The sequence below is a fragment of the Diabrotica virgifera genome, chromosome 7, assembly GCF_917563875.1.
Source record: "Diabrotica virgifera virgifera chromosome 7, PGI_DIABVI_V3a".
Lineage (NCBI taxonomy): Eukaryota > Metazoa > Arthropoda > Insecta > Coleoptera > Chrysomelidae > Diabrotica > Diabrotica virgifera.
The window spans coordinates 36,109,474-36,134,395 of NC_065449.1; the positions used below are offsets into that span (position 1 = coordinate 36,109,474).

At 34.2% G+C, this 24,922-nt stretch overlaps 1 protein-coding gene across 1 annotated transcript in view; it reads left to right on the forward strand.

The window, feature by feature from the left end:
* The window catches only part of LOC114329696 (protein bowel-like), a 210,074-nt gene that overhangs the window by 156,153 nt on the left and 28,999 nt on the right, over positions 1–24,922 (forward strand). The window contains exons 3-4 of the mRNA XM_050656788.1: positions 748–1,058; positions 17,884–18,096. Of these exons, the coding sequence (XP_050512745.1) occupies positions 748–1,058; positions 17,884–18,096 (524 nt within the window). The remainder of the gene's footprint in view (positions 1–747; positions 1,059–17,883; positions 18,097–24,922) is intronic.

The following is a 24,922-nucleotide window of genomic DNA, read 5'->3' on the forward strand; positions in this document are numbered from 1 at the left end:
ATTTTCCTTTCCGAATAGAGACTCTAGCTCATTCTTGTATCTGCGCCTCTATTGGTTTTTTTAGCGTCCATGTTTCGCTTCCATACGCGACTGCTGGTCGTATTATGGTCTTATATATATCTGGATTTTTGCACCTCGTGAAAGAAGTTTTGACTTCATTAGATGTTGCATTGCAAAGAAAGATCTGGTTACTGCCATTATTCTATTCACGTTTCAACTTCTCGCTCTAATCTGTTGACATTTGTGATTGTTGCTCCTAGATATTTAAATTATTTGACCACTTCGAAGTTATGATCGTTTATAGTAATATTTTGCCTTATTCGCCGTCGTTCTTGTTTTGAGACGACCATGTATTTTGTTTTGTCTTCATTTATTTTTAGACCGATGTTTAATGCAGCTCTTCAAAACTCAAATAAGAATATTTTAACAAGGATAACTGCCATAACTTTGGTTCTCGAGCACCTAAAGCTTTGCTTAGATGCTTAAAATTTAGGTTTTTGCAGAATAATCAAACAGATGGGGGTAATCATTAACGACAACGTATGTTGTCAAAAAGCTCAATTTTTAGGCGGTCAAAAAAAGATCAATTTTGTCCCCTCGTCATATCCAATGCCGTTGTTATATGAGCACCTGGACAAAAAGGTTCTTAATTGACAATAAATGATTAAATTATGCATTTGATACATTTCATAACTTTTATTACATTGATATGATTTGATAACAAACTAACTAATTATTTTGTTTCAGATACATCCACAGTAAAGAAAAACCCTTCAAATGCGGGGAGTGCGGTAAAGGTTTCTGCCAGTCGCGTACACTGGCCGTTCACAAAATTCTCCACATGGAAGAGTCTCCCCATAAGTGTCCTGTGTGTAGCCGCTCCTTCAACCAACGATCCAATTTGAAAACTCATCTGCTTACTCATACTGACCATAAGCCTTATGAGTGTAATTCCTGCGGCAAAGTTTTCCGCAGGAACTGTGACCTCAGGCGGCACGCACTGACACATGCGGTGGGCGATGTTCCTCCTGACGGAATGGGAGATGGGTATATACCAGGTAAGTGACAAAACTGCGGTTATCTAATAGGATATTCTTTTTATTAATTAGTAGGTTATTTTTATTTATCATCGATTATCAGCATCAGGAAAAACAGGAAATGTAAAGTTGGATCGTAAACTAAAAAGTTGGATCGTAAACTTTATCTTATCGTACCCAAATTTATATTCATTGTCAGCCATTTTATATCCTAAAGATTTAACAATTCTTCTTCTTCTACGGCATCACAGCCCAAATTGAGCTTTGGCCTCCTTTATTTTTTGCCTCCACCCTTGTGTGTCTGTGGCTGATCTTCTCCATACACGGACTCGTAAAAGTGATTGTGCGTCGATGCTTACTGTGTCTTCCCAGCGCTTTCTTGTCTTTCCAACCGGTCTCTTTCCCTGCATACAAGCGTTTAGTGCTCTTTTTGGTAGCCTATCCTCTCTCATTATTATCACATGTCCGGCCCATTGCAATCTTTGTATTCTGTAAGTCTGACAGGAGTGTTTCCTTATAAAGTTGATAAAACTCGTTGTTTTATCAAATTCTAAAGATTCCGTTTTCCTCACAGGTCCTAGTTTTTCTCCTCAATACTTTCCTTTCGAATGTGTTGAGTTTGTTTTTGGATGTTTCTTTCAGGACCTATGCTTCACTGCCATAGCATGCTGTTTGCAGCATATATAAATAAGCACTGTTTGCCTGCGTTATTCTCTTCCGCAATAATTTTTCTAGATTTGACATAATGACATACTCACCGCGCAAGTATTTTATTAGTGTCTGAGTTTTATTAGTGCCTACCGACTTTCTTTATTTGTCGTTATCTTAAAGTTAAATAAATTCATTAAACAATATGTACATGTACATTTACAATGTATGTAAAATACTGGGAACCGTTTGATATACTACAGTGTAATTGTTAGAAAAACAATGAAATCATTAGCATTGATTACGTACAAAAAAATACGTAAATATAGATATATCAACGTAAGTTATAGCAATTAACTTTTAAATGAGACAAGTAATTGGTTTTATTTATTTACAAAATAGTCTGTAAAATAAGAAAATACTGTTTTTGAAATGGTGAAAAAGTCATGAATTAAACAAAAAAATGCTTGGTTTGAAACCTTTACGGAAAAACTTCTAAACATATTAAAACTAAAAATAGATATTCGAAACAACACTTCCTTTTCTTCTTCTCCTTCTTCTTCTTAAAATATGCAGACTCGTTAGTCTCTGGCACTTGGTTCTAAGGTCTCTGTACCATACTTTATTTTTTTCTTTAAATTTTTTTAAGATGAAAAGCAAAAACTTAAGCCAAAAAACAAAAATAACCATATACAAAACCTTTAATAAGATATCTGTTTGGCCTCAGAAGAGCAACCCATTGTAGAAGTTACTTTAAAGATCACGAAATTCTAACCCTTCCATCTTTGTATACATATTTTAGAAACTGTTTGCTTAATTCGTAAACACCTGCATGTCTTTCCAGCGAGGCCTCATCATGACTACTTTACCAGAAATTCAACTTTTGATGTCTATTTACCGATTCCGTCTTCTGAGTTAGTAAAGAAATCTATCAACCATCTCCCTTTATAACTTAAATCTGCAACATCTTTCCTCAAGTTCCGTAAAATGACAAAAGCTCATTTATCTAAAACACCATATTATTCAGTAGAAGAGTTTCTTAATCACTAACTAAGAAATTACAGTAACGTACATACAAGTAACTAAAGTATATTTATCTATATTTGGGTGTCACATACAGTAGCTTAAACTTATTATGTAGTTCCTAAACTTATTAGTTCCTTTGTTTGTGTTTTATTTTGTTTTATTATATGTTGTATGTTTAATTTTGCAATTTATAATAATTTTGCAATATATTGGTTTTGTTTTTTGCTTCACTTTTTTAACTTGTTTATATATTTTTTTTATTGACGATTTATCTAATTTCAGAAAATTGTATTTGTTATTGTTATATATTATTTTTTTTTGTGGTTCCATGTTAAGCTTTGTCCATAAAATTGTACAATTTTCAGTGACAATAAAGCATATTTCTATTCTATTCTATTCTATTCTATTCTATTCTATTCTATCAATATTCTTGATTATCTTTTTATTAAATGTTAATTCTAATCAATGAAGCCATCAAAGCAAAAACTTCAGCCTGGAACACCTAGGTATAAGATTTATTATAGTATTATTGACCTAGGTTATAAGATTTATTATAGTTGCATGCTTGCCCAAAGGCTTCTGATCCAGTACCTTGGTCATTTTTAGATCCATCAGTCAATATTTAGGACTTTTTGTCCTCTAGATGGTATTATTCTGTTAATTTTCTAAGTGAAAATTAGTTCATTGACGGATGTCATCATATTCTGAGTTCATCATTAAGATGGATTCGTCAAGTATAGTCCCACTAGTATTTGTGTGGCTATTAATACATCATTCCGCCTCCAAGTATTGTTTGCTTTGAGTCTCAGGATGGTCATAAAGGCTATCTTTCTTTGTAGGGTGGTAAGAGAGATCACACAAGATTGCAAAGCCATCTTTCTCCACCAAAGTACTGATCCATAAATAACAACATATTACCTTTGGTTTCAATCCCCCGGTTTTACCTACAACTCGTCTGCAATTCCAGAAGAGGACTATTGGTTATATTGTTAATATGAGTGTTCCAATTGATGGTGGTCCAACTCTGAATCAAATGTAAACAAAAACTGCCTTTATCTTTTCCATTTTTACTCAGTTTTGAGTATTTAGAAACTGTCTTTCGGTCCTTTTCCTAGACGAAGAGAAGGTAAATGCGTGGCCTAAGTGTCCTCTATTTGCTTTCTCCTATTTTCGTCGTCTCTGTGATTATATATTGTAAAATCCGGAGATACGGGATGCAGCCAGAAAGCAGTTTATTAACGAAAAGTCTTAGATTTAAAATATTGTTTATTACATTTTTATTTCAATTATTCTAATTGTTTAAAAAGTAGTAAACTTTGTATCTGGGGCTCTTCGTTGTTTTCTTCGTAATACGAGAGATGTCGCTAGACTGCGTGTCAAAAGGTGGAATCAGTGTATCGCGATGGTTTCCCTTAAATAGGCAGATTGTTTATATTTCTTTCAGAGTTGTGACTGCATAACTTCACTGAGAATGCATGAGGATGCTGAAATAGCTATATGGAGATGGTGGTCCAACTCTGAATCAAATGTAAACAAAAACTGCCTTTATCTTGTTCCAATTGAATTTGAAATCCAGAGTTACCCCTAGATACTTGACCTCATTGATTCTTTCCATTACCACTCCAAATAATGTCAACTCACTCAGTCCGGTAAGCTTCCTTTTTTTTTATAAAGGGTACCAATTTAGTTTTGGAAAGTTCACGGAGAGGTTCTTTTTCAGGCACCAGTTCTCAATGTAATGAAGTACACACTAGTTTTTTTTTCCGATATTTGCATGAGAGTTTAATGAAATGGTCACAAATCAATTGGAAGGCCTGTCCGACAAAATACATGGAACGTTTTCGTAGTCTGTCGTTCCAAATCTTTAACCTGTTCCACAATTAAAACTTCACTGTTCCAGTGCTCCCATACATCAAAGTTGGTCCGACTAGACACCGTTAAGCTATTAACAAATTTTCAGCTTGCTATTAATCAACTTTTTTTTGGTACGCGGATCCAGGTTTAGTAATACTATGTTATTGGGTGCGTTCGGACGACCACAGCGGCTGGACAGCTGAGCCAGCAGTAGCTGTCAGACGTCACCGCTGGAAGCCAGCCGCTGAGAGATTTACTAAGCTTTCCCTATCACGGCTGGATACAACCACTCAGCCGATTTCTGCTGAATGCCAGCCGCTATGGTCGTCCGAACGCACCCATTATCTAACAATTCTCTAGAGTCTAGAGCTATATTAGTATCTAACATCTAAATGTTATTATTTACTTATCCTCTTCGTTCCCACTGGAACATAGGGCATCTATTGTCATTCTCCATTTTTGCCGATCTTGTGCTTTTTCTCTAACTTCTTTCCAGGTTAGGCCGACGTTTTCTGTTTAATAATTGTTTTCTTCCATGTATTTATCGGCCTTCCCTGTTTCCGTTTTCCTGGAGGTTTGAATTCCAATGCTTGTTTTGTTATGTCTGTGTCTGGTTTCCGCAGAGTATGGCCCACAAATTTCCATCTTCTCTTTCTTATTTCTTTATGTATTGTTCTTGCTTCGTTTTTTCCATAAGTCTGAGTTTGTAATTCTGTTGGGCCAAAATATTCTTAGAATTTTTCGTAAGAATTTATTGATGAAGGTTTGAATCTTTCCAATGCTGTGTTTTGTTATTCTCCAAGTTTGTGATCCGTATAATAGTACTGCCTTTACGTTGCTATTGAAGATTTTACTTTGGTGTCTTGTTTTATTTCATTAGATTTCCATATATTATTTAACATATAATATGCTGTCTGTGCTTTGCCAATTCGTGTCTGGATATACTACTCTGCACCTCCTGTCGTGTTCAGTATACTTCCTAGGTAATTAACTCTTTCCACTGATTTCAGCTCTTGGTTTTCTATGTGTATGCCCATTTCTCTCGGTGTGTTAATCTTCATTAATTCAGTTTTATTCATGTTTATCTCCATACCCACTTTTTTACCTTATTTGGCTCATTTCTCACGTTTTTCTGCATGCTCTCGACTCTGTCTCTTTGCTAAAAGTAGGCATACATCGTCTGCGTATTCAAGATCTTCTAATTGTTCAAAGGTATTCCAGTGTATCCCAGTTTTATCGTTGCTGCTTTTTCTCATAAGCCAGTCCATGACAATAATAAACAGAGTAGGAGACAGTACACCGGTACAGTACAACCCTGCTTTACACCGCTGTTAATGTCGATTGGTTCTGTTAAATTCCCGTCGTATAATACTTTTGCTGTGGTGTTTTCATAAAACAACTTCATCATTCTTAAGAATTTGTCCGGTATCCCATAACTCTCTACTATTTCCCACAATTTTTCTCTATGTAGGATATCGAACGCCTTTCTAAAGTCAATGAAGTTTAGATATAGTTTACTTTGCCATTCCACTGACTGCTCGATGATTATTCTGAGCGTGCAGATCTGGTCTATACATGACTTATTTGCTCGGAAGCCACCTGTTATTATTTAAGGTACCAGTAAATCCCGCCTGACCTTATTGATGGGTGCATGGCATACGTGTGTAGATATAATAATATTTAACGAAATTTAACGAAACATTTACATTTTTCATTCTTTGACCCGTTTAAATGATGTGGCCAGTCGTAAAAATTTAATAGTATTCTAAGATATTTGCTGATATAAAGATTGCAGGTGTTTAAAAATGTGTTTCAGAATTTCAATAAGCTTTTTGTGGTTTTAAGTTGACCTTTTCTATCTATAAGTTTGTCTAGATCATCTCTACAATGGAAACAAGCACTATTGAGGGTATATATTTTTTGTACGTTCATGAATGATGTAAAGAATGTGACTCATAAAATTCATGGTCCTTTGATTGTGATCTTCATGTTTTATTGCCGCTGCTTTTTATTGCTATATTCAAAAAACCCCGATTGATATCAGCTAATCATTTGGCATAATTCTGATCTGGTATATTCTTTAAATAAATAATGCAGAAAGTTCATAATATGTATTTTCTTCTTAATATTTTTTAGTATTCTTTTTAACGAAATATGGTCCTTTCCCTCTCTCTCTCTTCTATGGCGCCACAGCACAAGTCGGCCCTGGCCTCCCCAGCATCCGTTGCCTAGTATCTCTGTCCCTGGCTGCTCTTCTCCAGTTGTCTACCCTCAATATCTCTTTAGCATCGGTTCTCACTTTGTCAATCCACTTCTTCCTTGGTCTTCTTACGTCTACTACGTCCCACCGTAGTTCCGCTAGGCGTTTTACTAGGTCTTTATCACTTTTTATAAGGTGACCTGCCCCTATCTTTGTATTTTTGTATAATTTGCTATAGGCATAGATAGGTTTTTTGTAATATTGATTTAACTCGTGGTTGAACCTAATTCTCCATATACCATTGTCGCTAATGGGTTCCAATATCCCCCTTAATACCTTTATTTCAAAAGTAATGTGATAATAAAGCTTAAACGAGGGGTAAGGGGAACCTTCTATCAGCCTTGTGATATCCAATATTGGACAAAGGTCTCCCCTTTGCTCCTCCATCTTTCTCTATCCTGAGCCATGTGCATCCATTTTGAGCCGCGTTGGTGTTTTAGGTCATCTACCCATCTCATCTGTGGTCTCCCTCCCTTTCGTTTGTTGGGGAACCTTAATAAGGCTTAAATGATCGTTTCTATTTAAGGAAAATTACTAAAATTTTCGTCATATCAGCAATTTATTTACTTCCTTTTTTTTTTGTTAGCGTCCACGTTTTGCTTTAATGCGCGACCGCTGGTTGTATTATCTTCTTCTTCTTCTTCTCCTCTTCACTACAACCCGCTGTGGGTCTTGGCTGACTGCACAACTTTCTTTATCTCGAAAGGTCGTCCATGATGTTGGGTCGATGGATAGCCCAATTGTTCTTAAATATGACCATAAAATATCTCTCCATCGCATTAGTGGACCTCCTGGGGCTTTCTTCCTGTCGGAGCTTCTTCCCAGATTAACTTGGCAAGGCGGTTATTAGAGAGTCTATGGACATGGCCAGCCCATCATAGACTTTGGGATTTAATCTTTTGGACTACGTTGATAGTCCTTCCTATACCTCTGTTTGACCTCGGGATTTGTTCTTATTCGGTATTGGTTAGTATTCGGGTTGTGATGAAGTCCAAAGATTCTTCTGAGGATGGTTGAATTATGGTTTTCTATATCTGAATTTTTACACCTCGAAGTTTTGGCCACATGCCACATTAGATGTTGCATTGCAAATAAAGATCTGTTTCTTGTTATTATTCGCATTTCAACTTTTTGTTGTCATTGGTGTCAATATATTTTATACGTAGTATTTTTTTCCTTTCTTATGTATTGGTGCAAATTAACTGACACACCATTTTTCGGCATTATTTCTTGTTCCCAGGCCTTTTGTAGAAATTACCCACAAAATTAATAAAAAAACAGAGATGGATGACTTCAGAAATCCTAGATCTAATGAAGGAAAGAAGGAAACATAAAGGTAGGAGTAAGGCAAAATACAAGGAAATACGGAGATTAATAGGAAAGAAAATAAAAGAGGCTAAATCCACCTGGCTGGCAAATCAATGTAGTGAAATAGAAGAATATTCTAAAAAGTATGATGGCTTTAACATGCACAAGAAAATAAAGGAAATCACAAATACACAGCGAAAAAAGAAAGATAGCCTTCTTAAAGACATAAATGGAAAAATTATTATAGAAGTCAAAGAGAAATTAAAAAAGTGGAAGACATCACAGATTTGTTTGAAGATAAAAGACAAGAACCTGAAGAAATCGACAGCGAAACGGGACCAGCGATCATTATGGAGGAAATAGAACAAGCAATACGAAACGCAAAAAACGGAAAAACTGTAGGTCCAGACGAAATACTTGCGGAATTACTGAAATGTCTAGACGATGAAACTCTACCTGTACTACTGGATCTGTTTAATGAAGTATATAAAACCGGAAAAATCCCTCAGGAATGGTTGGTATCCACCTTTGTAACAATACCAAAAACAATATATGCCAAAGATTGTTGGGACTATAGGACAATATCACTAATAAGCCATACCCTCAAAATATTTCTAAACGTGATTCATGGAAGATTATACAGAAAGCTAGAATATGATATGGATGATACCCAATTTGGGTTCCGCAAAGGACTTGGATTAAGAGAGGCATTGTTTGCGTTTAATGTCCTCTCTCAACGATGCTTAGATATGAACCTGGATATTTATTCCTGTTTCATCGACTTCGAAAAAGCGTTTGACAGGGTCCGACATGAAAAACTAATAGAATTATTGAAAAACAGAGATATGGACAGACGAGATTTACGAATTATCATCAATCTGTATTGGAATCAAAAGGCCAATATAAAGATAGAAGAACAAGAATCCGAGAATATTGATATAAAGAGAGGAGTAAGACAGGGTTGTGTTCTGTCGCCGCTACTGTTTAACCTGTACAGTGAAGCCATATTTCAGGAAGCGATAGCGGAGCTAAGTGATGGAATCTCTATAATACGGAAGAATAGTAAATAACATAAGATTCGCTGATGAGACCGTTATAATGGCAGACACCCTGGAATCGCTACAAGAATTGCTAAATAGAATTAACGATTATTGCATTCGATACGGACTAAAAATAAACAAGAAAAAAACTAAATTTATGATTGTCTCAAAAACAGAACATGGAAATGAAAGGTTAATGATAGAGCAAACCCAAATAGAAAAAGTTAAGACATACAAATATCTGGGAACCTGGGTTGATGACAAAAATGACCAAAAAGAAATTAAAGTCCGAATTGAAACTGCAAGGAAAGCATTTATAAAAATGAAGACAGTGCTTACAAACAAAGACCTTCAGTTGCCTCTCAGATTGAGGGCTCTAAGATGCTACATATTTTCTATATTGCTATACGGAATGGAAGCTTGGACATTGAAGAGACAACACATAAGAAGAATAGAAGCGTTCAAAATGTGGTGTTACAGAAGAATATTGAAAATTCAGTGGGTTCAAAGGATTACCAATGTTGAAGTGCTATGACGTTTAAATAAGGAGTTAGAAATTATGAAGAGTATAAAAACTAGAAAACTAGAATATTTGGGTCACACTACCAGAGGAGAAAAATATGAATTGCTTAAAATTATTATCCAAGGAAGGATCCAAGGAAGAAGAAGCATAGGAAGAAGACGCATCTCCTGACTGAGGAACCTTAGAGAATGGTTTAACTGTAGTTCATTACAACTGTTCAGAGCAGCAGCCAACAAAGTGACCATAGCCATTATGATATCCAACCTCCGACAGGAGAGAAGGAGAGGGCCTTCTGTATTAATTGATGGATTTTACTTACAAGTTGTCTAGTTGTTTCAGATCATTAAAATTCGCCGATAGTGTTATCACCAAATCTAATATTGTGTATCAGCAACTCCGGGTAACATAGCATCTACATTTTTTTACCAAGTTTTAGATATTATATATATATATATATATATATATATATATATATATATATATATATATATATATATATATATATATATATATATATATATATATTTAAAAACATAAGATGTAGATCTTTGAAACACACTCAGTGAACCAAAGATCCAAGGTTATTGGTTTAACGACCACTCGTACGAAATCAAATAGATGAAATAGAGAATGTGGAAAAATCCCCTTACGAACAATTCACACATCCAACATTTCGGGCTGGGAAAAATTTTTCGAATAGAATCAAAGATCCAAACACCAGTTCATTAGAAATGTGTTTCGCCCTCTTCAACCTCTCTGGGCTCGTCGGTAAAGACAAGAGGTTGAATATCTTTAGACACATTCTAATCAAAAAACAACATTCGAGACCTAGACTAGAAATGTTGGATGTGTGAATTGTTCGTAAGGGGATTTTTCCACATTCTCTATTTCATCTATTTTATTTTATATATATATATATATATATATATATATATATATATATATATATATATATATATATATATGGCTTTATCTATATATAAAAAATAAATATTGCTAAAATAATAAGTATTGGCTTAAACCTTGAGTTTCCTTTTCATGATGCCGCTATTGACTTTACATAATGAATGAGCGTTAATTATTTTTATGACTTTCAGCTGTTAAGTTGTTCTAGTGATTAGATTCCATCGTGTTACTTTTTGACAAAGTTGTCAATTAGTACTGGTTTGTATATTGTCATTTACAGGTGGTGCTATCAAAACCAGTGACGTCAATTGTGTAGTTTTCTATCTTGATCAATCTAATTGTTTTTATTGTGCCGTTCTTTATTTTTTTTATACACTGCTACACTGGTACACATTTTTCGAATGATTCTGTAAAATATCTGTGAAGATTCAGTTACCACAAGCACAAATTTAGTAGAGGAAAGTAGCCAAATATGGAATAGTGCCCTAATATGGAATTCCTTGATTTCTCCGAAAATAAAAGTTGGAACCGCACTACAAGACCATCCTCTATTTCAGTCGCTCTCTTTATTATCGTATTCACACCTCTGTGTCAGATGCGCGAACGATACGTTTTTGACAGGCGCGTTTTGTTTTACCGTCTTGCAGAAAATTTCAAAGGTAAATAGTAAATATATTCAACGAGTATTATTGGTTATTATGCATGAATACAGACTTATGTTATTGCGTATATCAATAGTACCTTTATTTTGATATTTTATGACCTTCTGTAATTAAAACATTACGAATTAAAAAAATGTTGATACTAGTTTGAACTAATGTACAAATCCAAATATGGACAGTCGTTGGTGCCTAATTATGGAATAGTGGATTAAGTGTAAGTTTGCTCATTATGACTGTGCTGGTCCTGAGTTTCATACATGGATCTGTGATGTCTGCAAGTGAATTAAGCTACTTCTTTCATTTTTCACAATTTTCTTATTTAAATTTATTTGATCTCAGATGTTTTTGTCTATTTTTGTTATTGATATGTTGGTTTATGCCTATATTCCATATATGGGTACCTATTCCATATTTGGTTACTCATTTGGGATTTTGTTTTTGTTCGATTTTTCTTGTCAATTTAGACAAGGCGGAAACGGCGGGTTCGTTGGGAAAAATATTCCCATGAGATATTTTTGCATAATCACATTCGTGAGACATCCCAGAATAAGGTTCAAGAAGTCGCCCACGAGAAAAGTGGGCCAATTTTTTTTAACAATTTTTTTTAATCAAATTGCAAAAATCAATATTTTGGCCCGGACTAATTTTTTTTTTAGGTTTTTTGGACCATTCTGGACAAAAAAGGCCTCTCATAATTTTTCTCTAAAGTTGATCTTTTTCGAGTTATAAGCAAGTTAAAATTTGAAAAACGCGAAAATGGCCATTTTTAAGGCTTAATAACTCGGTCAAAAATCATTATTTTGAGAGTCGGAAAGTGACTAAATCAAAGTTTAAAGTCGCCGTTACATGATCCTGAAGAAATCTGTGTCATTAATTTACTACTAAGCTGTTATTTTTAATTAATAACAATGAGTGGTTGTATCGTATTGACGCTGCTGTAAATGTGAGTGCGAGTAAGATGCACAATTGGACTGCTGGAATAGCTTCTCTCTCGCACTCAGCATTTACAGCCCCGCACACGTGCATGGCGCTTATTATTATTACTTAAAAATAACAGCTTAGTAATAAAATAATGACAAAAATTTTTTCAGGATCTTGTAGGGGGAGCTTCAAACTTTGATTTAGTCATATATTGACTTTCATAATAATAACTTTTAACCGAGTTATTAAGCCTTGAAAATCGCCATTTTTCGTTTTTTTCAATTTTAAATTGTTTATAAGTCGAAAACGATCAACTTTACGAGAAAAATTATAAGAGACCTTTTTTGTCCAGAATGGTCCAAAAAAATTAAAGAAAAAATTGTTCGGGCCAAAAATATTGATTCTTGCAATTTGATTAAAAAAAAATTGTTAAAAAAAATTGGCCCACTTTTCACTTGGGCGACTTCTTGAACCTTATTCTGGGATGTCTCACGAATGTGATTATGCAAAAAAATCTCATGGGAATATTTTTCCCTTCGAACCCGCCGTTTTCGCCTTGTCTAATTAAGATATTTAATAGAAGGCTTTTAATTACTACATAAAAATGTATGACTGATGTGTCATAACATTAAATTGTTTTCATTTCTATAAAGGTATTATTTTATATCCCCAAAACAAAATGGTATTCCATAATTGGCTACTTTCCTCTACCTAATTCCCAGCTCCTAGTGAAAATAGTGGCCTTGTTACCCGAAGCAAGGAATTCTCATGTCCAAAGGTGAAATGGGTCACATCAGATCGTAGATGATTCCAACAACTACCAAGGTCCAACCACTCTGCCTCAATCGCATGACATAACGTTGGGGAAGCTTACTAGTTTTATCTCTAGGACGCCCTAGAAAATGAGACATCCAAGAGGTCTTTGCTGCAATGAAGCCGCTTAATTTTAGGGGTATCTTTAAACTCCTTTCTCCCTGTTTTGTTCTTCATCCAGTCTCGAATGTCGACTGCTGCACATAAAGGCATGTATCCATTAAGATAGTGCTCCGTACTCCGTGTGGATATGGCATGCGCTCCTCTACATACAGGGTGTTTGGTAAAAAATGAGCCATAGCTTAACCTTAGATTCCTGAGGTTAAAATAGGTCGATTTAAACTAACTTACCTTAATACAAAGGTTGGTAATAACCGAAATACAGGGTGTCAAAGTTAAACTTTTATTTTATTTATTCTTGAATATTTCCTGACAAAAATGGGATAACAACACGAAATATGTTACGCGGGGGTTTTTTGGGATAAAAATCTAAATTCGCTACCAAAAATGATTTATTGTATTACCCACATACGTCTTTCAGTGCTCATTTAATACGTTCAATGTTTTTATCCCTCACACTAGATACTTTTTGAATAAAAATGTTTATTCTCTTAATATTTTTACTTAAAAAAGGTATACTACGTTCATCTCGCTAAACTCAACGGTTTTCGAGATAAACGCATTTTAAATCTGCGATAGAACATATTTTTGTGCATAATATCATTATTTAGTATTTAGTCCCGAAAAATAAACTTGAAACCATAATATCGTGCCAGTTCTCATACTGATGTCATTGCATCGCAAAGTCCATTTGCAGAAAGTTTCGACACATTTTTGGAGATTTTTATGGTTTTAAGTTATTTTTCGGGTGTAACTACAATGAAAATTCCACACCTGTAATTTTGAACCAATCAAAATACGTTATTTTGACAGATCACCATGGCAACGGAGGTATTTTATCGGAAATTTTTTGCTCGTGGGGTACCCAACAGCGAATTATAGTGGAAATTTTTTGACGTTTACAATAACAGAACATTTTTGACAGACTGGTTTTTATTTGTTTACATAATTTTGTTTTGATTCATTTTCTATCACTTGTAGTTACTCAAAACTTATGTAAAATTGAAGAATATACTATTTTCTATCTTGAAATGGTATTCCCATGCAACTACAATGAGTAGAAATTACGAATTTGAAAGCCTAAATAATTGCTGACAAAGCTATGGCGCGCTATTAATCTGTTCATGCAGCTTTGGATTTTCAAATGCAAATTTGGTGTGGAATTTTCTTACCGAATACCACGCGAAGTCAAATTAATATCCGGAAATTTTTTTTGATCATGAATATTTTTAGAAAATTTCCCTCGTCTGCGACTCGGGAAATTTTTCAAAATATTCATGATCTCAAAAAAATTTCCGGAAATAATTTGACCTCTAGTGGTATTACTAGTGAAAATTCCACACCTGTAATTTTGAACCAATCAAAATACGTTATTTTGACAGATCACCATGGCAACGGAGGTATTTTATCGGAAATTTTTTGCTCGTGGGGTACCCAACAGCGAATTATAGTGGAAATTTTTTGACGTTTACAATAACAGAACATTTTTGACAGACTGGTTTTTATTTGTTTACATAATTTAAAATAAAACGCCAAAAAATAATTTTCTATCACTTGTAGTTACTCAAAACTTATGTAAAATTGAAGAATATACTATTTCCGCAAATCGCCAGGAAATTTTGACATTCCTGTCAAAATTTCTTGAAGAAAAAGTCAGGACTTCCTTACTGTAAGGAAATGTCATTTCCTTACTGTAAGGAAATGATATTTCCGTACAGTTGTTAGTGTTCTACATAAATGATAGAAAACATTGTCAAGTTTGACAATTCAACCTCAATACGTTTCCATAGTAACCCAAGTAATTTTATTAGGAATTTCAAAGCACCATTTATTTGGGAATAAAATGATCGCGTTTTTTTTAAATCAATCAATATCTGTCGAATTTTAAACGATTTGCGGAAAAATAGTATGTTTACCTCGTAGGAAAAGCCACATTCCTGGACTCTGTGTTGCTAAGTCTCGGCTTGCGCCTCGACTTAGCAATCTTCACAGTCGTCCAGGAATGTTAAGCTTTTCCTACCCGGTAAACAATGTACTATTTTCTATCTTGAAATGGTATTCCCATGCAACTACAATGAGTAGAAATTACGAATTTGAAAGCCTAAATAATTGCTGACAAAGCTATGGCGCGCTATTAATCTGTTCATGCAGCTTTGGATTTTCAAATGCAAATTTGGTGTGGAATTTTCTTACCGAATACCACGCGAAGTCAAATTAATATCCGGAAATTTCTTTTTGCTCGGGAAATTTTCAAAATATTCATGATCTCAAAAAAATTTCCGGAAATAATTTTACCTCTAGTGGTGTTACTAGTGATAATATGCAAAAAATTATGTTGCCTCGCAGATTTAAAATGTGTTTATCTCAAAAACGGTTGAGTTTAACGAGATAAATGTAGTATACCTTTTTTAAGTAAAAATATTAAGATAATAAAAGTTTTGATTCAAAAATTATATAGAGTGGGTAACAAAAAACATTGTCCGTATTTAATGAGCGATGGAAGGCGTATGTGGTGCCCTCTGAGTAATACATCATTTTGGGTGGCGAATTTAGATTTCGCGTCCCAAAAAACCACCGCTTACCAAATTTCGTGTTATTATCCCATACTTGTTAGGAAATTTTCAAGAATAAATGAAAAGTTTAACTTTGACACCCTGTATTTCGGTTATTATCAACTTTTGTACTAAGGTAAGTTAGCAAAATCGACCTATTTTAAGCTCAGGAATCTGAGGTTAAGCTATGGCCCATTCTTTACCAAACACCCTGTATAAATCGCCACCGACTCAACCGATTCGATCGCCGAGGGTGAGCTCGGCTCTCGGCGATGGCGATCCAATCGGTAGCGGTTTATATGTAAAGGAGCGTCAGTGGCGGCGCCTGGTGTAAAGTATTGGGGGTGCACACATAATATTAAGAGATAAAAAGCCCTTGAGGCCCTATTTCCCTAAGTAAAATTTTTAGAGTGTCGTCAAACTGTAAAAATCAAAGGACATTTTTAAAAAATTACAATAAATAATGTATTTTGTTTACTTAAAATTATAATTTAGTGTTTAAAAGTTACAAGCAAATTTTGTAACGAAAGTCAAGTCGCCTGTTATTTTTTTTTAGATAAATTCTTCAATAACCAATTCAGTAAAATTTGAAATTTCCTGAATCATTTTTTTTGAAAACATAGCCATGCCTGTATAAACACCGCCATAGCGGTGCCTGTTGGTATGGTTATACCTGGGTTAAGCAGAGAACTCGAATCGAGTCGAAATTCATTTCGCTTATTCCCCGTTAGAGGGCGTTCTAACGATACTGCGATATAAATTATTTTAATTTATATCGAGAATCTACGGCCGTGATGGTAAAAATCTGTCTTCCTCAGAGCCTCCTTGAAAACAGGTAGACCTAGAAATAGTACTATCGGGGGATGGAGGAAGACATATTTTAATCAAAACGAAACCGTAGATTTTCTTATTTTAGTATTTTACTAATGCCATACTCTGTATAAGAGTACACAGACTCGTTTCATATGAGTTCTCTGAACCGCAAAGTGGAATGTTTTCCTAGCGGTGCCTGTTGGTATAGTTATACCTGGGTTAAGCAGAGAACTTGAATGGAGTCGAAATTCATTTCGTAATATATATATGCCATTAAAAAACCTTATTCTGGTGAAAGTGTGAATCTCGTGAAAGTGATTAAAAAAATCTCATGGAAATATTTTTCCGAACAAAACCGAGCTTTTTCTTCTTCATGTACCATGTCGTTTCAGAACGTCGGTTACCATCATAGCTACCTTAATTTTATTCACTGCCACCCTAAATAACATCCTTGTATCAACACCATACCAATCTCGCAAGTTCTTCAACCATGAAGTTTTTCTTCGTTCTGGATATGGCTGCAACCATAACCTCTGGGACCTCTCATTACATATCCGAAATACTCCAGCTTTCTCTTCTTGATGCTTTTTATAATCTCAGCAGTCTTGCTAAGACGTTGTAGTGTCGAATCTTCTCCACCCAAGTAACTTTTAAAATGCTTCTATAGCACCACATTTCGAAAGCCTCAAGGCGATTAAGATCGATTTTGTTTACAGTCCAAGACTCGACACCATAAAGTAAGGCTGATCCTCAATGCTAATTTTAGGCCTCCGTTATATAATACTTTGGACATTTTTCTAAAAGCGGCTTTAGCCTGCTCTATCCTGAATCTAATTTTACCATGACTCTCTGCGTTTCAATTTAACTGATATTCAAGGTAAACAGTTTGATCAACTTGCTGAGTTTGGTATTATTTACGTAAATGGACGGTTTTATATTCGGTTGTTTACTTATTACGAGTATTTTGGTTTTCCGTATGTTCAGACCCAGACCTGCTTCGTTACAGCTCTCAACGACACTATCAAGTATTGATTGCAGATCTTCTTGAGTAGAAACTAGGAATACTGTGTTGTCCGCATATCGCAAAATATTGATGACTTCACCATTCACAACTATTCCTTCTTGTTTTTCAGAAAGTGCATCGTGCAGTTTTAAAAATTCGTTCGGAGTAAACGGTGAAAATCAGGGGCGGCAAAAGGTATCCCTGCAGTACTCCTCTTTTAATATTAACAGCTTGTGATTCTAGGCCGTCTCCTAAAACTGATGTTGTTTGGTTACAATACAAATTTGCAATTATGCGAACGTTTCTCCGTCCAAGTCGTCCAAGCCAATGTCTCCCAAAGACATTGGCTTTTTGAGTTGTCTAATTGCTTATATTACATAAACTTAATGTGTTTTAGGGCCCGACGAACGAGAAAAGATGTCCCCACGACCAAGAAGTTTATCTGTAGATTCTAGAGACGAGAGAGAAATGCGAGCTTGTTCCCCAGTTCCTGGAATAACTCAATGCCACGAGCCTTGTTCATCGTCGAGCCCTTACACGATGAGACCGTCCATAGATAGAAGCCATCCTGATACAGACGATGAAGATTTGGATGAAGATCCAGAAATAGGTAAGTAGTTATCTAAGGTTAGTTCTTCTTCTTACGGTGCCTATCCATTCCGGATGTTGGTGATCAGCATGGCTATCCGAACTTTGCTTGCTGCTATTCTGAATAGTTTTCATTTAAATTTTTGTGAAATACATATTTCTGGCTTATTAAGTTTATAAATAGTCCCGAGTCCACGCTAAAAATAAATAAGGTATAACCTCCAATTTTCATCAAAACGCATCGATTGTGATGAACTTTTGAAGTTAACATCTATTTACCCTTAACTTCAAAATCTACCCTAGGCCGAACTGAGCTTTTACTTTGGGGGTAGAAGCTTTATATTGAAAATAATGTTAATGAACAGGAGATGTGATACGGAGGCGGAACAGTTGACATTATAAACAATATGTCTTGGGAAAGAATCAGAAGAGAAGAGAGCAAGATGTCACACGGAATCTGGAGACATTGGGGGTAAGACAGAAGGAAATAGGAGTACACGACCGACAATATTGAAAGATTTTATATTAACATTAGACCTTATGGGCATAGATCTATGAAGTTAGGCAAATTCGGTTGACCAGAGTAGGCAGACTTGACAATTTAGAGTTATAATAAGAAAAAAAGAATGTGTGTGTACTTTGTACGCACGTAAGAAGTTATACTTCTACTACATATTATGTGATTTTTAAGACAATACCAAAAATTTAAAAAAATAAGAGAATAAAACGCACACAAACACATTGAAAAATGCCACAAAGAAAAAATTATTTCTGAACGATAATAATTGTTGGCAAACATTTTAAATACGCATTTTCTGAAAAAAAAAATTATATAACAAATATACTTACAATCATAAAATGCATAAAAAAAATAAAAACTTGCATCGGGAATCGAACCCGTGAATTTCGGGGCGCTTTGATTCGTAATCGAAGCCTAGACTCACTCGTCCAATTCCACATTATTTGTCATGTGGAAAAATAGGGTAACTGAACGTTTTACTGTTTGACAGTTGTTTTGAATATAATTAAATTATGTAGTTTAAATTTACAGTTTAAACAAAACAGTAAGAAAACAATATATTAGATGAAGATTGGTAGAACTTTTGTTGGTAATCAAATTAAGTATGCAAATCAAAGCATTACATACCTACTAGATAAATAATTCTACGCCAAAAAATCATAATTTAAAAATAAAAATCGGACCTAATTTGGGATTTCTCTCTGAAATCCCCATTCTTGAGAAAATAAATGTACAGTAGAGCGTCGATTATCCGAGCAAGCGTTAGTAATTGACGCTTAAAATATCTTCAATTTTCTTCAATATTGTATCCAAAAATAATTATGTTGTTGCAAAGACTGCACTTTTTTGTTTAGTTGCTAGTTGTCATTATCAAGATATAAATAAATATGTAGGTATATAAATATGGCTTTTATTCACTTGTGGATAAATATGTATGACTATAAATATGTATCAATATATTGTAGTTCGATTATCCGAACAAATCGGTTTTCCGAACACCTGTGTCCCCCAATTAGTTCGGATAATCGACGCTCTACTGTATTTCAACCTAATCCAAATGTATAATTACAATATGATTATAATAAAAACTAGGTACTTACCAAATTAGAATGAGTTTTCCTTGTCCAAAATAGTCCAACAGTCCAAAAATATAGGTATATGAAAACTATTTAAAAAGGCAGTATAACTATTAACTAACTTTTGTTTGTTGTTTCTTTTCACACAAATTTTAAAACGCAACAACCATAAATAATCTAACTACAGCTGTGCCACAGCCGCCATATTGAATAATTTTTGACATGTCATTTGAACATCCAATCAGAACAAAGTTATAATGCGCATGCGCCGGGATCATAGGTTTTAACATATAAAAATTCACCCTCATATCGCCGGTAAAGAAGTATAACTTCAAAAAGTATTTGGTGGTATTCATACATGACACAAAAATATTGAGAACCGCTGATCTAGGGAATACAACGCGCTGCAGTTTTTCAGCTTTCCTGAAAAAAGAACAAAATGGAGTAGTCCGTCTTTGATACTGAGCTCCTCAAAGATTTCTTAACTTCTAAAGAACGCATTGTTCAAACGATTAAGAAAAAAAGTCCGTTACTGCACAAAATTTCAATAATATTATGTTAAAATTGTTTGTTTAGACGCTAAGTGTCGTCACCCGAAGATTATTATTGATGTATGCGCGATAGTAAAATTAGTATTATTAGCCATAATGTTAGGTTTCCGATATTTCAAATTTATATTATTTAATAATTATTAACTGTCAACTATTGAAGTTTACCGATTCAATTATTGCAATATAAATAATTTACAAGTGTGAGAAATTTATTTCAATAAAGCTATTAACATAAATTTTTATTACCTTCAGAATTAACCTACTGCCATACTTCGAGCAACAGATACGAATAAATTAAGTGAAAAAAACCTTCCTGGAATAATATGTTTAATTGCATGTCCACGATTTTGACAAGATTACGTTAAACCGTCCAGTAGGGGAGACTGAAGGCAGTCTTCTACACACAACCAAACTGATATGGAATCATCTGATATTTTTTATTATTTTAACTTTCCGATGACCAACCTTTTTTGTTACACGGATGACCAACGGGGGTAAAAAATGACCCCAAGTCAAAAATGACAATTGACAAAAAAATGAAGTTGTTTTAAGAAATGTAATAATGTATTCATAGTTTTAATGTTACTATTGTATCAATAAATTATAAATAAACATTAGTAATAGTATAGTATAGTTGATCCAAAAGATGGCATAACCCAGACATCCAAAGTGAAAGTTATCCTTCAACACCAAATTGTTCTATATGGTCCACACAATGTCCAGAAAAAAGTCACACCATTTTGAGCGTCGGGTTTGGGGGGGAGAGGGGGGAGAAATAGGTAAATTCGTAGTTTTTTCAGTTTTTCGCCAATATTTCTAAAACTATGCGGTTTAGCATGAACAACCCTTTATACAAAATTGTTCTACATTAAATTTGAAATAAAAAAGGCCCTATGCATAATCTTTCTAAAATGAATGGTTCCAAAGTTACGGAGGTAGTATAGTATAACTGGTCCAAAAAAAGGCCTAACCCAAACATCGAAAGTAAAAGTTTTCCTCCAACACCAAAATGTTCTATATGGTCTACATATTGTTCAGTAAAAAGTTACACCATTTTGAGCCTCCGGTTTGGGAGGGAGATGGGAGAGAAGCAGGTAAATTAGTAGTTTTTTGACGTTTTTCGTCAATATTTCTAAAACTATGCTTTAGCTTAAACAATGTTATATACCAAAATGTTCTACATGAAATTGTTCTATACATAATTGTTATAAAATTAACGGTTCCAGAGTTACGGAGGGTGAAAAGTCGAGGTTTTCGATATTTTTATATTTTTTGGGCAATATGTATGATATAACTATACCAAAAACCCAGACATCCAAAGTGAAAGTTATCCTCCAACACCAGATTGTTCTATATGGTCCACATATTGTTCAGTAAAAAGTTCACACCATTTTAAGCGTCCGGGTTTGGGGAGGGGAGATGGGGGAGAAATCGGTAAATTAGTAGTTTTTTTACGTTTTTCGTCAATATTTCTAAAACTATGCTTTAGCATAAGGAATGTTCTATAGAAAAATGTTCTACATAAAATTTAAAAAATTTTATGTAGAACATTTTTCTATAGAACATTCCTTATGCTAAAGCATAGTTTTAGAAATATTGACGAAAAACGTAAAAAAACTACTAATTTACCGATTTCTCCCCCATCTCCCTCCCAAACCGGACGCTCAAAATGGTGTAACTTTTTACTGAACAATATGTGGACCATATAGAACAATTTGGTGTTGAAGGAAAACTTTTACTTTGGATGTCTGGGTTAGGCCTTTTTTGGACCAATTATACTATACTACCTCCGTAACTTTGGAACCGTTCATTTTAGAAGGGTTATGCACAGGGCAGGGCCTTTTTTATTTCAAATTTAATGTAGAACAATTTTGTGTAGAGGGTTGTTCGTGCTAAACCGCTTAGTTTTAGAAATATTGACGAAAAACGTAAAAAACTAGGAATTTGCAGATTTCTCCCCCCTCTCCCCCCAAACCCGACGCTCAAAATGGTGTGACTTTTTTCTGGACATTGTGTGGACCATATAGAACAATTTGGTGTTGGAGGATAACTTTCACTTTGGATGTCTGGGTTTGGGTCTAACTATACCATACTATAAAACATACTTTTAATTACAACTGAACAAAAACAGGAATCATCATTCTGAACTTAGAACTAAAGAAATTTTAAAATATTCACTAATTACGTCGCCACAGGTTTAACAAACAATTTTTTTTTCAATATTGAAATGTTTCTTACATAAAATTCCACATAATAGACGGTATTTACTTAATATAAAATTGGAATATGGAAGGCTAAGGGAGTTCGTCTTTGGCCCAAATTCAGAAATTTTTTTTTTTCGTAAAATATAGGGAATTGTTTTTATTAACAAAATATGAGGGTATCTAGAATTATATTAAAGTCAAATAAAAGAATATTGAGTTTAAAATTGCAAATATTGCTGAATTTATTAAATAAAAACATGCATTGGGTCCAAATTTACCCCCCTTGGTTATCCGAAGGTTAAGTGAATTAAAGCTAAACTTAATTTTCTTTCATTGCACCTCTCCGGAGCCTGACTACAAGTTATAGAACCAGATCAACATACCTGCGAGCTATTAAAAGTTGGTTGGATGAAATGGATTTTTTTACCGATCATAATTCCTCCCCAGAACATGACCCTTCCTCTTTTATATTTGTGAACTAATCTGGCAGTTTCTGTTCTTGCCTGTCTTCCTTGCCTTCTAAGTACACGAATTCGTTAATCATCTGCTTTTACATATCCCACTTTCGTTTGAAAATAGCACACTTTTACAATTTCCAATGTTCCAGTTTTGGTGTTGAAGACACCAATTTACGTGATCAATCTTGTGCTACCTGGTTAACTCGGAATCTCGTAACTCGTAAATTTCTCCTGCTATATAGTCTTTGGGCACCGCAACTCTTCTTTTTATCGTTTAAACTAAAATACTTACACCTATAGCTTCCAAAAGCTGCAAGTTTTAAATACAAAGTGTGTGTGTGTGTGTGTGTGTCCTTGGTTTTCTTGACTGTGGACTTAATCCATTAGCCGAACTTATTTTGCTCTAGAGACATGTTTACAAATATTGACTATGGTTTATATCATACTATCTACCAATACAAAGTGCTTCCATATAAGTTTGGTTGGGTATACATATATAAGAAATATGTCTGTTTTTACTATCGATACCGACGAAATGCTCTCTCTTTATGAATCTCTTCTCAAACTGCAATAATACTAAAAAAAGCGAAAAATTGGTTAGGTCGCATTTTATAGATTGATTATTTTCATTATTATAGGAGAAGTATCATCTTTATAGGAAAATACAGATTATGTAGGAAGATATGGAAATATATTTAATCGAATTCTATTAAACTGAATATCTAGTTGTAAAAACAGATGGTTCAGCTTGAGGTTGGCAAAACTGGAACTAATAGAAGATATTTAAAATTCAGATAGACTGCATTCGTATTAATAGTAGATATAAAATTAACAGCATCAGTTAATAAAATAAATATTGCCAGAATGATCACCAATATTCGAAACGAATAGGCACCATAAGAAGAAGAAGATAAAAATTATCATTATAGAGTTTGGAAGTCTGATAAAAACGCACCTAGAAGCTGATATTTCGTTGCGACATAATCCTGCAGCAGCTAAAATTAAAATTAGATTTAAAAACATCAAGTCACAACATTACAGAAAAATATCATCTCAGAAAATTCACAAAAAATTGGATATCTACGATAGGTGAAACTATGTCAAAACACGGACGGCCAGTTAATTATATCTTACTGCAAAACTCTGGAACTGACGATAACATAGAACAGTAGGATAAAATTCCAGAGACTATTATATCTGTGGCCAGAGAAAATTTAAAAATAAATTTATAGTAAATAAGTAGATAAATAAGTAGTAAACAAGTAGTAAATAAGTAGAAGGGCTATATTACTATGACTATCAAGATAGGGAAATCAATGTGTTAGAGAGAGAAGTACCTTTCGAATGAGTAAGAGCGAGAAATATATATGTTGTAGTAGAAGGGCTATCTAAGGTCTCTTTGAAAATAAATTAGGAGTAGATATTAATAAGTAGAGGCGATAGAATACACTCTTGCCTCACTCCACGTTGTATTTCCACTGCTTCTGTTGTGTTGTGGCCAATTCGTATGTACATATTCACATTAATCCAATACAAATGTTTGTTAATGTTGTTCTGAAGCTATTTCCTTGTGGCATTTTTATAATTACATATTTTTTATGGGAAATAAGCCACAATTTTACTAAAAAATGAATTTATTAACGTTTCGAAGCCCAAATCGGGTTTCGTTGTCAAAATACAAAATACTATTAAAATAAAACAAACATGTTGTTGCTAAGTAAAAAAATTCTTCTAATAATTTATTTAATCTGACTCATTTATATTGGCAATTCAGACGTATATTATACATTTTAAAGTAGAAGACTTTAAAATGATATCGCCAATATTTATGAGTTGCGTTCCTGGGACGACTTTACTAAAAGATAGTTCATTCGATTACATGAAATCAATCCCAACTCAAGAATATCCGTCGCAAAAAAATCATAGCATGTGATCTGTCTTTAAAAAGACAACCAAATGCAACGATGACAGTAAAATTCTCGCGTTAGAGATTCCATAGTAAATCACGAGGGAAAACCAGGAAAAAACCTCGTGATACT